This window comes from Camelus bactrianus, chromosome 17 (assembly GCF_048773025.1).
Source record: "Camelus bactrianus isolate YW-2024 breed Bactrian camel chromosome 17, ASM4877302v1, whole genome shotgun sequence".
In the NCBI taxonomy this organism is placed as follows: Eukaryota; Metazoa; Chordata; class Mammalia; order Artiodactyla; family Camelidae; genus Camelus; species Camelus bactrianus.
Window position 1 is genome coordinate 41,653,599 of NC_133555.1, and position 14,331 is coordinate 41,667,929.

The 14,331-nt window shown below is 53.5% G+C and overlaps 1 protein-coding gene across 1 annotated transcript; it reads right to left on the reverse strand.

Moving 5' to 3' along the window:
* Nucleotides 1–1,834: 1,834 nt before the first annotated feature.
* Nucleotides 1,835–11,660, reverse strand: SLC22A13 (solute carrier family 22 member 13). Its single transcript, XM_010945842.3, is given in 11 exon segments — nucleotides 1,835–3,369; nucleotides 3,371–3,428; nucleotides 3,630–3,845; nucleotides 4,387–4,495; nucleotides 4,687–4,901; nucleotides 5,129–5,223; nucleotides 5,311–5,431; nucleotides 5,615–5,783; nucleotides 6,002–6,156; nucleotides 6,403–6,506; nucleotides 11,185–11,660. Coding segments are annotated over 11 exon segments (1,656 nt in total). The 5' UTR covers nucleotides 11,563–11,660; the 3' UTR covers nucleotides 1,835–3,333.
* Between the last annotated feature and the right edge of the window lie 2,671 nt (nucleotides 11,661–14,331).

Consider the following 14,331-nt stretch of genomic DNA (forward strand, 5'->3'; position numbering starts at 1 on the left):
TTTTCCCAAGATGACAGCAGGAGCTGGAGTGGGAGGGATGACCAAGAAGCTTTCTTTAGAAGAATGAGGCTGTGAGAGCTGGAGGTCAGGGGGTGGGAGCAAGGAAGGGACAGAGAGGTTTCTATAAGAGCAGGTTTTACAAATAAGAAGAGCTGTAACGGCTGAGCAGCAGCAATGGAGGGCGTTAAGAGGAGCTTACCCCCGCTCCCTAGCTGTGAGAATGCATGACTAGATGAAGAGGCAGGAGATGGAGGAACCTTCTAAGAAGGTCTGAGGACATGGGCCTGTCTGCTGGATTTGGAGCAGCATTTCCAGACACAGGGGTTGAGACCATGGGTGGAAATGGGTGGGGTTGGGAGCAGGTTGGTGGGGCTGGGGTCACTGGGAATCGCATGGAAGGAGGGGACTGGCTGGACACTGATGGCATGAACACAAGATACGCAGTAGAGCAGTCTTCATCTCAGAGGCTCTCTGAGGAGGGAGCACTGGGCCCGGTGGCCAGGGGGCTTCTCCTGGGCATAGCCAGAGGAAATCAAGAAGTGATGCTCTTACCCGCTGCACAGGTTAGGGGAGTGAGCATCAAAGGGTCTTTACCTCCCAGCTTGCTCTCAGATCCAGCCTCCCCCCCGTTCCACTGCCACCACCCCACTTTGTCACTGGGATGCTATGAGGATAAAATGAGGTATTCAATTGTAATGATGCCCTGCCTGATCTCTCTGCTTCTACATTTGCCCTCTGCCAACACATTCTTCAGGTAGAGGGGGATTTTTAAAATATAAATCGGGCCACTCCGTTGCTTAAAGAAAAAAGAAAGCCAGTGGCTTTCCCTGCCCTCAGAACCAAGTGCAGGTCCAGTTCCTCAAATTCCCAGAGATCCTCCCAGCTGTAGGCCTGCCCCTTGCTAGTCTTCACCCCAAAGCACTTCTGCACCCTCTGCCTGTTTCCTGTCCCTCTGGCCTGCAGTCCTCACCCTGCATGTCCATCTTCAGGGCAACTTCCAGGCCCCACCCACTGGGTCAGCAGCCTCCTTTAACACCAGAGTTCTCTCCCCTTCCACCATGGGTTTCCTCAGAGGTGTTGGGGAGCAGATTAATAGCTGCAGATGAATTGTGCATCTGTGGACACGGTATGCGTCAAAGTGCAGGGCGAGGCATACATGGCCTCCCCGCCAGGTGAGGGGGTGAGTGGGTCAGTGAGGGAGGCAAAGCCTTGGGCTATGCCATCAGGGCCAGGCTTGAGGACTCAGCTCAGCTCTGTGCCCGACAGTAACCTGCAGGTCTTGGGGGTAGTGAGGGGCATCCCTTTTCTATGTCCTTGGACCTTGGGGGCAGGTTGCTGGGGCCCTTTGCCTTTCACACCCAGCCAGGGAAGCCAAGACTAGAATCCTTGAGGATTAGTGTAAATGAAATTATCCCTTCTAAAATGGGAAGCCTGAGGCCCCAGAGGAGGATGGCTCCTGCCCCCAAGGCCTGAGATGTGAGTCCTGCACGAGCCTTTGCAAAGCAAACCGGAACACTGGTCATGGGTCCGCGGCCAGCATGTCCCCGAACCTGGGCTGTTCTGTGTTCACCAGCACCCTGTGGAGAACAGCCACTGCCCGGTCCAGTTAGGCCCCCTTCTGTCCTGCTCCTCAGGGTGGAGTCAAGATTGGGCCTGCTTTTCTTCCCCTCTGAGGTCCCAGGGTCTCAGCTGCTGACCTCCCACCAGCAACTGCTAAAAATCAAACATTTACCCATTAACCACAACAAGCTAAAGGGTACTTCTTAACACACGCAGAGTAAAATCTGTCTCCCCAGTGGCCTACAATCCCTAAAAAAAGTCTCCAAAGACCTGCTCAAATGCAATAGGTGAGTCTTTGAATTTATTCTGTGTCAATAAAGCTGTGCCACTGAAGTCTCTTTCCAGGAAGGGAGATCATTCTGCCCCTGAGTGTCCACATCTTAGAAAAGAAATGCTTTTCCCCATTCTATGCAGGTTTTTTTTTTTTTTTTTAAACCGTGGCAGTTTCAGTCTGGGTTGACACCTCCATGCTGGATTTACAAAGACCTACCACCCTTCCGTACTGCATAAGAGGTGAGCATGAGGGAGGGAGGATTTGAAAGAACTTTCTCTGGGACTCGGTGAACTGGTGGAAAGGAGAGACTGAACCCCACTGTCCAGTGTGAGGTTGGCTGGAGATGTCTGTGGAGGCCAGGCAAAGGGGGGTGGGGCAGTGGCTGAGCAAGCTCTTTTCCCACCATTCGGTGGCACAAGGACGTACGGTGTTCTTTCGGGCCAAGTAGATACTGGGGAAGGTAGCCTGGTTTGAGGTACCTTGGTGGGACCCCACCTAAGAGGACTGTTTTCTCAAGTAAGGGAGGCCAGCATAAGAGAGACTGTGTGGGGAGCCAGATGAGGGGACAGGAGCTGAAGATGGGCCCCAAAAGGTCAGTGGCAAGCACATTGCTCGTACTAAGGAGCAATGCAGAGGTCCTGGAAGGATCTCTGAGAACTGTCAAATATTCCTGTGGAAAAGCTAATTTCTAGGAGCCTGTCTGGTGCACTGATAATTAACCAGTGCAAGCTGAGAAAGAACTACCACTGGGGGTGGCCAAGTAAGACCTCTGCCCCTTCGCTCCCCTGCATGGACCCTGCAGGAGCCAGAGCAGCAGAGCAGGAGCGGAAGCGCTGGGGAGGAACAGAACCAACTGTCCCTCTCTCTGCACCACTGGTCCCTGGATGTGGGGCAGGTGATGGGGAATCTCTGAAGAGAAGGTAAGACTGACGCTTTGATTTTGACTCAGCCAGTCTCCTGTCAGCAGGTCAAATGTGCTGTGGGTCCCACCTCAGCCAGACAAGCCTGGTCCAGCCACTGAAGGAACCACAACCTTCTTTTCATCCATGGCTTTTCTTCCACCTGTCTGGACAGAGTCCACCATTTCTAAGTGTTTTTTTCCTCCTCCTCTCACATACTTGGAGAGGCCCTACCCAGCTGTTCAGTTCTCAGCTTGACTGTGTTTTGAGGGCAGGGGGACCCCAGATTGAGGGGATTTGAGGAGCCACATCCCCACAAGAGTATAAGAGAACAAGTCAACCCCAAGGCACACCCAAGACCCTAACCCAGAACAGGTATTGGGTTGGGGGGGGGGAGGTAGGGATAGGAAAGGTCTTGAAAGGAGGGAGGCTGTCCTCAATGCTTCTGGGATTGGGCTTGGCAGTGGGTGGCTGGTTCTGGGGCCAGGTGATGGGGTGCAGCCTCCATCTGCAAGGCTGGTCTTGCTCATGTGTCCAGCTGTTTCCAGGCGAGCATTTAGGCAGCTCTCTGCTGCTGCTGGTCTGGCTTTGGAGACACAGTCAGAGATATGTGCTGCTCACAAAGGCCACCCCGGGGGCTAGAAGTATTTTCTGAGGTCTCCATTTCCTTCTCTGAGGGCACTGACTTCAGAGACCTGGAGGGAGCAAAAGGCTGTCATTGGCTGACCAGGAGTTGCTCAATTAGTGTCCTCACCACTGTGTCCCTAAAATAAGGGACTCCTGGGGGCACCATATTGGCCTCTAGGGAACAATGGACAAATGGTAAGGCAGAGGCCTAGCTTTCTGGGATGGGGCCACTGACATGAGTCCTGGGCTTCAGAGTACAAGTAGCTTACCGTGGGCAGAATCCCTGCTCCAGGTCGTCAATGGTGTCCTTCAAGGTCTGGCCACGTGTCTCTGGCAGCAGAGCACAGAGTAGGCCAGCCACGATGGGGAGGCTGCCGTAGATGAGCATAGTGAGGGCCGAGTGGTACTCGTCCAGCAGGATCACGAGTGGGGTGAGGATGCCCCCAATCCTCGAGAAGACGCCCACCAGCCCCAAGCCCGACGGCCTGCGGGAAGGCCAGTGCAAACTGAGCAGACCTGGCCTCACCTGGGCCCCAGCGCACTTCCTTGGGAGAGCCCAGACCCCTCATCTGGCCCCCACAGGCCTGCAGGCTCTCCATTTTCTCGCAGCAGACGGGGCCTTCCTGCATACTGACTTCTCCTAGCCCACCTGTGTGCCCTGCCCCTCTAACCTCCAGGCCTCTCTGTCTGCCCACTGCACTCCTGCTCACCTATCCAGTCTCAGGTCAAAGGTTGCACCTCCTGACTACCTCTCTCCCCAACTGGAGTGTTCCCTCTGAGGCATTCATCCTTGGACTTACTCCATATGCCAGTTCTGACAAGGTTGGGGTGTGACCCCCTCCTAGACCTGACCTGGGGACAGCTGGTAACTTTGGACTCGTGTTCTCCGTGTCCTGGACCCCAGCCAGCACTGCTGCCCAAGAGCCAGCTCTGTAAGCTCTTTGTGGAACACCATGAGGGCAGAGGAGGGATGACCAAAATCAGGTCCAGAGGCAGAGGAGCAGGAGTTGTACCCGCAGCCCTTACCTGACGACGGTGGGGAAGAGCTCAGCCGAGTACACGTACGAGATAGTAAATCCGGCAGCCGTGGCAAACTTCCCCAACACAGCCAGCACGGTGACCACAATGGGCAGATCTGTGGGGGACGCTGGTTAGCCATGTGGAGGGAAGCCAGCCCGATCACCTGGCTCCTGCCCCCTGCCCTGTCCTCCTAAACTCCTCACCCCTTCTGCACCCAAGCCCCAGAGAAGCCCTCACTCCTGAAAAGTCCTCACTCCAGCAGCAGGTGAGGGTGAGCCAGGGGCTGGGGCTAGCCAGTCCTGGTACCTGCTGGAACAAAGATGATGGTGATACACGTGAGGCCACCCAGAATCAGAGTCCCCATCTGGCTCCACTTGCGGCCGAACCAGTCCATCATGAAGATGCTGGAGCAGCGGGCAGGCACCTCAACTGCTCCGAAGATTAGCTGTGTCAGGTAGATGTTCAGGCCAAAGTCCCCCACCTTGAGGCCCAGGCCGTAGTACACCAGGCTGTCCACGAACCTACAGAGTGTCCGAGACCACCTGTCACTGCTGGGTGATGAGACACCACACACTCAGACGGGGAGCCTGCCTTGGTCAGAAGTCGTAACTGGAGACAGGAGCACAGCCAGGGAGAGACCAGCTGGTTCCCACACAGCCCAGCCCAGCCCAGATAGCCTCCAGCCACAGAGACATGGCAGCCCTTTGGCTGGGGCCTCAGGGAGGGCCGTGGGCCCCAGGGCACTCACCAGATGGAGAAGAGAATCAGGGTCACTTTCCGGAGCTGTGGGTGTCGGAACAGGTCCAGGGCATTCCCTGTGGGGCCAGTCTCCTCTGGGACCAGCTAGGAGGAAGGTACAGAGTGAGGGGCCAGGCAGGAGGGCTGCCGTGGGTCAGGTTGGGGCAAGGCTGGCCCGGCTGCTGCCAGTACCTGGCTCAGGAGCTCGGGGGAGAGTTTTCGACTGTTGACTGAGGCCACCTTCTGGATTAGTTGTTTAGCCTCCCTGACCTTCCCTTGGGTCAGGAGCCACCGTGCAGATTCCGGCAGAGCCCTGGGAAGGAGGTCAGAAAAGGCTGTGACCTTGGGGCCTGGACTCCAGAGCCTCCCCACCCGCCAGGGTCTCCCTGCTGTTCCAGTTCACACGCACCCCACAGGCCTCACAGGCTTCCTCTCCCTCCAACCCCATCACAGCACAGCCCACCTGGGGGTAGCTTGCTCCTGGGAAGTATCTCACCAGAAGTAGAAGAAGAGCAGCAGGACGGGTGCAGTGCCAGAGATCTGGAAAAGCCTCCAGTTCTGGACGCCGTAGGCAAGTCCTGCTAGGGCCATCTGCCCCACAGAGAAGGAACACTGGGCCAGGACCACAGACCGAGTCCTCCACGAGGGCCCCACCCATTCTGTAACTGTGAGAGCAGAGGCTGAGGCTGGGCCAGACCCTGCCCTCTCACTCCCTGGCATCCTTGGATGCCACCCAGTCAGGGGATCTGGTACTGACCCACCAGTGCCACCATGTTAGGTGCAGGGGGACCTGACTGGGCCCCACAGGCAGTGTGGGAATGTGGCCAGCCCAGGCCCCACGGCACAGCTCTGTGGTGGAAGCATTTAGGGCACAGATACTCACGCAGGGAGACGCTGCTTAAGGTATATCCAGAGACGGCCACGGCGACAGCAAAGCGCAGGGCCATGTAGAGCTCAAAGTTGGGCACAAAGGCTGTGCCGAGGCCGAGGATGGCCAAGAGTAGCAGCTGCACCAGGATAGTGGCCTTGCGGCCAATCCTGAGGTAACAAAGGGGCAGGTGGAGGAGGTCATCTCTCTGAGAGAAAAGAGGAAGTGGGAGCCAGCCTCCAGCCCTGGCTTGGGCGCTGTGTATGAAGGAGGGTGCATCGCCCTCCCCTGGAAGCCCCCTGGGAGGCGGGACAGGGCCTTACCTGGAGACCAGTGTGAGGGGCATGGGGGGAACTCTAGGCCTATGCCAGGAGCCCCAGACATGTTAGGTCAGGGGAGCTGGTCAAGGTTCTTACCAGTCACAGAGGGGCCCGAAGATGAGTGCCCCAACGAGGAGCCCAGCCATGTACACCGACTGGGAGGTCTCTCTCAGATGCTTCCGACCGCAGACCAGGTTAAACTGAGCAGACACACACTGATGTCAGTCTAGAGGCAGCTGGGGCAGGTCCTCTATCATCCAGCCCACCCACGACAAACTTCTCAGCGCAGATGCCCGTGGTTCGAAACTAGGGCACCAGGGCAAAGTCAGGGTGCATAACATGATACTCAGAATTTTAAAGGGAAATAGAGCAACATACAGCATCTGTTTGATATCAAACTACTAGCTCAGGATCGTTCACACACTTCTCTTCAGTGACAATGTGAGACAATGTGAAGTTGTGTTTTTGGCAGCTGCTGTGGAAAAAAGCTAACACCACTAAAACTCAATGTGGAACAGAAATGAGGGTGGCAGTGTTCAAGGATCAAGACTTTGTGCAGTTCCCAATACATCCTGTTAGGAAGTAACGCTATTTAAGAATGAAATAAAAATGTTTTCTTTTGATATGTGTATTTTTTTTAAACAGTTGCTGAATTGTTAGGACATAAATCCTTAAGTTGTTTGGACCTAATTACTGAATGCTTGAAACTGTAAGGTATTTCTTTTGGCCTGGAGATGCCGTGTTAAATTACTGACCACTGAGGATGCACAGTTTGGGGAACCTCTGACAGCCACTGTTTCTTTCTGACAAATGGGACCCCTTCCCCACGACAATGACACCCTTGTGACCTGCTTGGGCCTTTTTAAGTTTTCCCATCTAGCTGCAAAATCCCCCTGAAATGCCCATCATACATAGGCATTCAGAATCCTAAGGAGCCCTCACACACCTCTTGAGGAAGGAGATCAGGGCAGAGGACATGCAGGTGCACACATGTGCCCACACGCACACACACACACACACGCACGGGGTGGAGGTGGGGTAGGGACAACCTACCTGGAGACTCACAGAGAGAATCTGAGAGACAGACAGACTGGGAAACCAAGTGGAGAAAATATGTGTCCACACAACTCTGCACACATGTCCAGTGCAGGTGACTGACCCCCATCCTGGTCTGTGGGCCCCTCAGGGAGCTCTGTGCCCTCTGCACACAGCTCACCTCCATCCACAAAAGCTTATGGGGGATCATGACACATGGGCTCTCCTCCAGAGGTCATGGAGATAGCTTCACAACAATATGAATGCCTTTTGAGTGCTTACTCTGGGCTGGGGACTATGCCAAATGTTTTACATGCATTATCTCGTATAATTCTGACAACTACACTTATGATATTCCCCTACGGGAGAAGAGGTTAAGCAAGCAGTTAATCCCAGGTCCCACAGGTGGATGGCAGTGAGTTCAGACATATCCATTGCCCCAGACAGGGACTGAAATTGAGGGAAAGCTAAGGTAGTTTCCTGAGTGAATGAATGAACAAATGAATGAATGAAGCAATACCTTCAGTTAGCCAACTAGCCAATCACCATCAGTTAAGTAACTGTTAGCAAGAAATTAACCAGTCCAGGAGATACTGTTGTGCTCCTACTTGTCTTGAGGGTAACTGTTAATTTTACAAGAACTTTAAATATGTGTCAAAAGATGGACTGCCCCTGAGAATGAACTTTGTCCCACCCAGTTCTACCCTGTTTGCTTTTTGTCTAGTTAACACCAATTACATTTGTAGTTAGACATTATTTAAAATAAATAATAAACAAAGGCCTGCTGCCTTCAGCCTCCGGAGTCAGGACTGACTGAGTTTGTGTGGCTTTGGGTTTGTGAACTGATCTATCGGTGTCTTGGTTTCCCACGTACAAAATGGGGATAAAATAGACTCCACAGTATCACCCAACAGGATTAAAGGAATTAACACGTCATGTGCTTAGCACAACGCTGTCACACACAGGAAGCTCTTGGCAAATGTTAGCTCAGCTGAGGGTGTACTGGCCCCTGCACACATGAAGCTCACGGCTGGTGACACCGGCACTTCAGACACACGAGGCTGCAGCATTCTGAGTGCCGGGCCAGGGAGTCCTCCAAGGCGGACACTCCTGCTCAGTGGACGCCCTCACCACTGCCCTGTACTGTAGATATCCCTCATCTGATCAAATCCTCATTCCAACCTCGTGAAGGCCTATCACTCCTTCTGTTCTGCAATAGAGACAGAGGCTTGGAGAGGTGCCAAGATCTACCCAAGTTTACGTGCTGGTGTCACCCTGCAGGTGGGACAGAGATAAAGAAGGCTCCAACTTGGGATCCCAGTCATCAACCTCCCAGCCCTCATGCCCACAGTGGATGCTTCTGTCTGGGGCCTGCCACAGTGGCCCACACAACCCCACCCCCATTTCTTGGAGCACACCCCACCACATCCCCTTCCCCTGTTCCAAAACCATCAATGGCTCCCTCTGGTCCCTTGGAGAAAGCCCAAATTCCGCAGCACTGTATCTGAGACCCTTAAGAGTTGGCTCTTGCCTCTTCCCAGCCCCTTTTGTATGTTGGTATTGCTCACACATGCCAGGCATTTTCATGCTCCAGACCCTAGAAATGGTTCTTCTCTATGCCCCCACTTCCCTCCCATTCCTGCCTTCTTTAGTCCCAGGACAGACCACGCTGTTGTTGCTCTTCACAGATAAGCTAGTTTCCTCCCTATCCAGAGGTTTGTGTGGGCTGGGAGTCATTTTCTTCTTTACCAAGAATGGGCACCCAAGAAAGTGTCTGGCAGGTAGGCTGAAAAGAAGAAACGTACTCTGTTCTTCACAGCCTATAAGGAAATGTGCTCTTTTCTTTTCAAATTCAGATCCTTTGTAGCTCAGTTTGCATATGAAGCTGCTGGTTATAAGGAAACTTGGGATGTTAGGGCAGAGGGAGTCCTTGGAGTAAAGGGAGCAGAGCCCCTGCTCACAGACTGGGAACCAAGGTGGAGAACTCACACCAAGGTAGCCGCACTCTGGAGCTGAGTTTGGGGCCGTCATATGGTTCGGGGCACAAAGTACCAAAGATGTACATTCCCTTGGGAATCACTGTCCTTGGTGGGGTACATCTTTGGGAATATGTCACGGAAAGACCAGAGGTTCAAGGCCCAACCCAAGGGTCAGCACAGTCTGAAAGCACAAGGTGGAGATTAAGGATAAAAAGAGAGCCCCAAATTCTTTAGATCATTTCATTCAATTCACACCCACCTGTGCAGCCCTACTGCAGGCACACCAAGTTCCTGCTACTCCCCAGACATTGCCTGCTTCCTGTTGCCCGGCCTTCCTTTTGCTATTTTCTGTCTATAAAGGACCTCCCTTCTTCTCTATCAACCTTCTTCCGGTCCCCTGGTGCCCAGCTCACATACCAACTCCTGCAGGGAGCTGTCTGCTCATTCCCTCTCCAAGAGGAAGCAAATTCTAGTCTCAGAATCCAGCTAGCCCCCAGGAGCCCAGATCATCCCCTGACCATCAGGGGTTCCCAGAGAAGGTGAATAGGGTGCCTCCCTTCTCTGACTGTTCCTTGCAGAGTTAATACTCAGGGGTGTTGCTTGAATATAATTCCATGAACAGCGCAGCAGAGGCTATGAACAAGGGCTAGAGTTGGCTCGGAGCACTCCAGAAGTCTGCCTGGGCTTTAAGAATGGTGATATTTGGCCAGATGAGCAGAGTGGTTATAAGCCCACGTAGACATAGGAACCTCCAGAGCATCTAAGGACCAATGACGGCCAGAACCTACCATGGGGGTGATACTGGGAGACGATGGAGGGGCCACTGACTGGGCTAAGCTGGGCTAGATCCAGAGGCTGGGAAAGTTCACGGGTCACCTACTCTCCCTGTGGGGTGGAATGAGGGGGAGGGTCAGGAAGAAAGCAGGCAGGCTGCCAGGGTTCTGGGGGCAGGTTTATGGTCACATATTAAAAATGAGTGTTTACTCTCTGGGCTTATGGATTACCCTCCATTAAGCCACAGGATTTGACACCATAAAGGTGAGAGCTGCAAAGACCCTCAACACCTGCCCCTTGGGTTTCTGGACTATCTGTGCTCTCTCCCATTCCCACAGGGAACTGGGCAGCAGGTGCTAGAATGAGGGTCCCAGCTCCACCATCAAGTCTTTAGGTTGCCCTGGCCAACTCATCTCCCCATTCTGTGCTCGGCCCCACTGTCCGGAAGCAACCCTTCTTGCTCTGACGTGGCTGGAGTGGGAATCTCTTCATTGACCTGTCTGTGTCCCTCCTAAGAGAACAGATTTGGCGCGGGCAAATGCTCAGTTACATCCAGGATGAGTCCCAGAGTCACAGGTGCCCTCCAGCATTTCAGAGGCAGGCAGGCAGGAAGAGATCTAGAGAGAGAGGCCAAAGGCAGAAAGCCCAACTCAAGCAAGCAGGAAGGCAGACAAGTGGACAGGGAAGGGGTAGCATCAGAAGGTTAGGAGAACCCAGAAGGTAGGTAAGCTGGCAGACATGCAGGGGCAGAATGAAAGGCAAATGGAAAGACAGATGGGAACATCAGGGAAAGAGAGGCATAAAGGCATAAGAATAGGAGAGGACAGAAAAAAGATCACCGTGCAGACAGAAGGACAGACAAAAGGATAGGCAGGGATGAATGACAAATGGGCAGACCCCCTAGATAGAGGAAACGGATGGAGAGATAGAGGGCCCAATAAGCAGAGGATGAAGAGGAAAGTGGCCACTCAGGCATGGAGCGCAGGGACAGAGGCAAAGGCAGCCACACGAGAGACTGAGGGCAGAGCGACAGGCAGAGCTGCTGACGGACCCAAAATAGGTGGACAGACAGGCCACAGGGCAGTCTTACCTCATTCTCTAGGGATGGGGGCCTGCCCTCAGGATAGTCCCAACCTGTCTCACAAGACTGGGTCTCATTGAAGCTGTGGCTGAGGATGTCCTCCAGGCTGGCACCGTCAGGGGGTGGCCGGAACATGAGGCAGCGTTGGGGGCTGCCTGTGGCGTCCAGAGGCACGCTCAGTGCCAGCTGCTGGGCAGCGCTCAGGTTGAGAGTCTGGTTCTTGACCCAGGCCACTGAACAGTGGTGGGGCTCATCCAGGACCATGAAGACCTGGGCAAACATGTTGAAGGCACCCAGGAAGCAGGGGAGACTCACCAGGATCAGCAGCTGTACCTGGAAGCGACCAAATTCACCGATCTCAGCCATGATCTGGGCAAAGTGAGCCATGTCTACTGGTTACCACCTCCAGAGCTGGGGCCACCAGACAGCTCTGCAGCTTGCTCTGGGGCACTTGCTCCTCCAGGCAGTGGTGGCAGGTGCATTAATGTTTAATCCAGCCTTGCCTGGCTCCACCTGTCACACTGCAGCTCCCTAGCTCTGGCCTGAGAAAGACAGAATATGATGGAAAAAATAGGCCACTCCTGCCTGGAGGAGCTGAGGATGTTTTATGGACTGTGCGAGAGACATCACAAGAGGAACTCCTCAGGACTAGCCCACAGCAGTGATCACTAACCAAATGTTACATGGAGTGCTGAACATTCCCCCCACAACTGCAACATCCTGTACAATCACACCAGCGCAAAACCCTCCTACTCTGATAGAATCCACGCTGTGAGAGTAGTTGCAACACTTACATGAACACCAAAGTCCCTTTTAGCCCATACTAGGTGGAGTGGGTAAGTCAGTGGAGCAGCAAGGACCCAGTCTGCACAGTAATTCTGCCAGCAGCCCGATCTAGCCTCTTCCCTGGTGATCTTATCTTTCTCCTGCAAGGTCCCCAGCACGTGCTGGCATGCACCACCAGTCAATCTCAGGGCAGCCTGAAGGCCGGGAAACCCACCAAGGGTATAAATGCTTCTCCTGTCAGCACCAATGACAATTCAAGAATGGAGGGCAATTGCAGTAGAGCCAACAGTTGCTATGACCTTGCTGGAGTCTAAGCTGGGATGGGGGCACAGTCAGGATTCTTAGAGGACTGAGGACTAATAGATGGCAGGACCTCTGGACAACAGTGATCTCCCACAGGTAAAAGCCCCCATCCTTTTTACCCTGGAGCCAGACTTACTAGAGGAAGACCCAGGGCTTGGAAGGCATCTGGCTCAGTTATGGGAGGTGGGGAATGACAGGGCTGAAGCACTAGGGAAAATGCACGTGTGTGAAGGCACACACACTCACATAGTTGCTCGTGTATGTCATAGGAAAGGCCTTTCACGCTTTGGTTTTGAATTAATTTTAAGAGCTGGGCAGAGGAGCATGGGTGACGGGAGTGCGAGGAAGCCAGGCTGTACAGGGAAGTTCTGGACACAGGGTGCCTGCCCCTGAGGCCTATTAATCAGTCCACATGAAGGGGGTGCAGGCAGGGCAGAGCCGAGGGTCCACAGCCCTGCAGGAGAGCGCTTGTCGTTCCGCTCTGCCCCATCCCAAGGTACCCCCCAGGCTCCCCACTGTCCCCAGCCTCACCCCTTCCTCCTCACCTAGCTCCCTTGTATGTTCCTGTCCTCAGCACAGCCTTGACTGAACGGCCAGGAAAGCAGATACTACCAGCTGTCACTGCTCACTTCAGTGCTCACACTGTGGGGGAAACGGAGGTGGCGACAGGAGCCTGCGCTTGGCCCTCATCATCTCCTCACTCTCATCAGAGACAGGATTCTGCTTCTTTCAGCTCCAAGGCTCCACAGGGGCTGGAGCTGGGATGCAGGAAACTTGGGCTCTGCCATTTAGTCACTGTGACCCTCAGTCCGCCCTTCTATCCTGCTGGGCTTCATTTCTTCATCTGTGCAAGGGAAGAACCTGAACTAGGTGGTCCCTAAGGATTCTTTCATTTCCCGGTGGGGCATTCGGAAACACAGACTGTGGATGGTGAGAGGATAAGGCTCAACCAAAGACCTTCCATAGTTGTAACCATGATCCCCGGATCCCACTGGCTTCACTTCATCTCTACATTCCCTCAATCCTAACTTTTTGGTTAACTTACTTGTTCTTTTAACCCTGCCCCTAGCCCAGAGAGCCTGCCAAGGCTCCCCATGATGCTTCAAAGCCCACCACCACCTCCATTCTCTGCGGGAGCCCTTCCAGGACCCCTGTGGCCCCAGGGACCTCTCTACCCTGTGGTCTCACTGACCTGGGAAGACGAGCTCAAAGTAGTATGTGTGCTGGTCTCTGACGTCCCCAAGTGGTCTGGTCACCTCCACCATTTTCTGGGAGACTGCAAGGTAGGACGGGGTTGCCACTGGCCCTTCAGCAAGAACCCACAGCCTATCTGTCCTCTTCCTCTCCTTGTACTTGTCTTCAGCCAAGGGCCCAGCTAAGACCAAAGAGACATGTAACAAGAGTTTTCTAACCACTGGAGCGGTGTAAGGTGAATGAACACACAATCACTGGCGGTCACCTGTCCACAGAGTAGAGGGCGGTGTTCACGTGTAGAGTTGGGGAGAGGAAGGTATTCCTTAAACATTGCCTAATAAATATGCAGTGGATGGTGTTTCAAATCTCTTCCAACTTTGAGAACAGCTCTAGTAAATAAAAATGGCGGGTAGGAGTTTCGGTTTCTGGTCCAGGCTGTAAGCAGCTTGGAAGTTGTCACTTCGCTCTAGTGAGTAAAAAGCTGAGCAAATCGAAAAATCAACAACTCTTCTTAGATCCTTCAGAGGAGTGAAGTCACAGGGCAAACTGCTGTCTTGAAATACAGAGAATTATAACTTCATGGAGCAGAAATCCACAAACACAAACTTCCACAGGAACCAGTATCACAGGAGGAAAACCCAAACTGTAATTGATGGGCTGCTGGAGGCTCAGGGTGGGTACGGCTGAGATTTGGCGGCAACACAATGTTGGAGAACAGAGTTGGACTGACTTCCACAGTTACTAGAAAGTACTCAAGGCAGTGTGGTATTGGCAAACAATTAGACAAATAGATCAGTGGAACAAAAGAGGGAGCCTAGAAAGAAAGTCAGATTCAACCGATCTTTGACAAAGGAGCAAAGGCAATACAATACC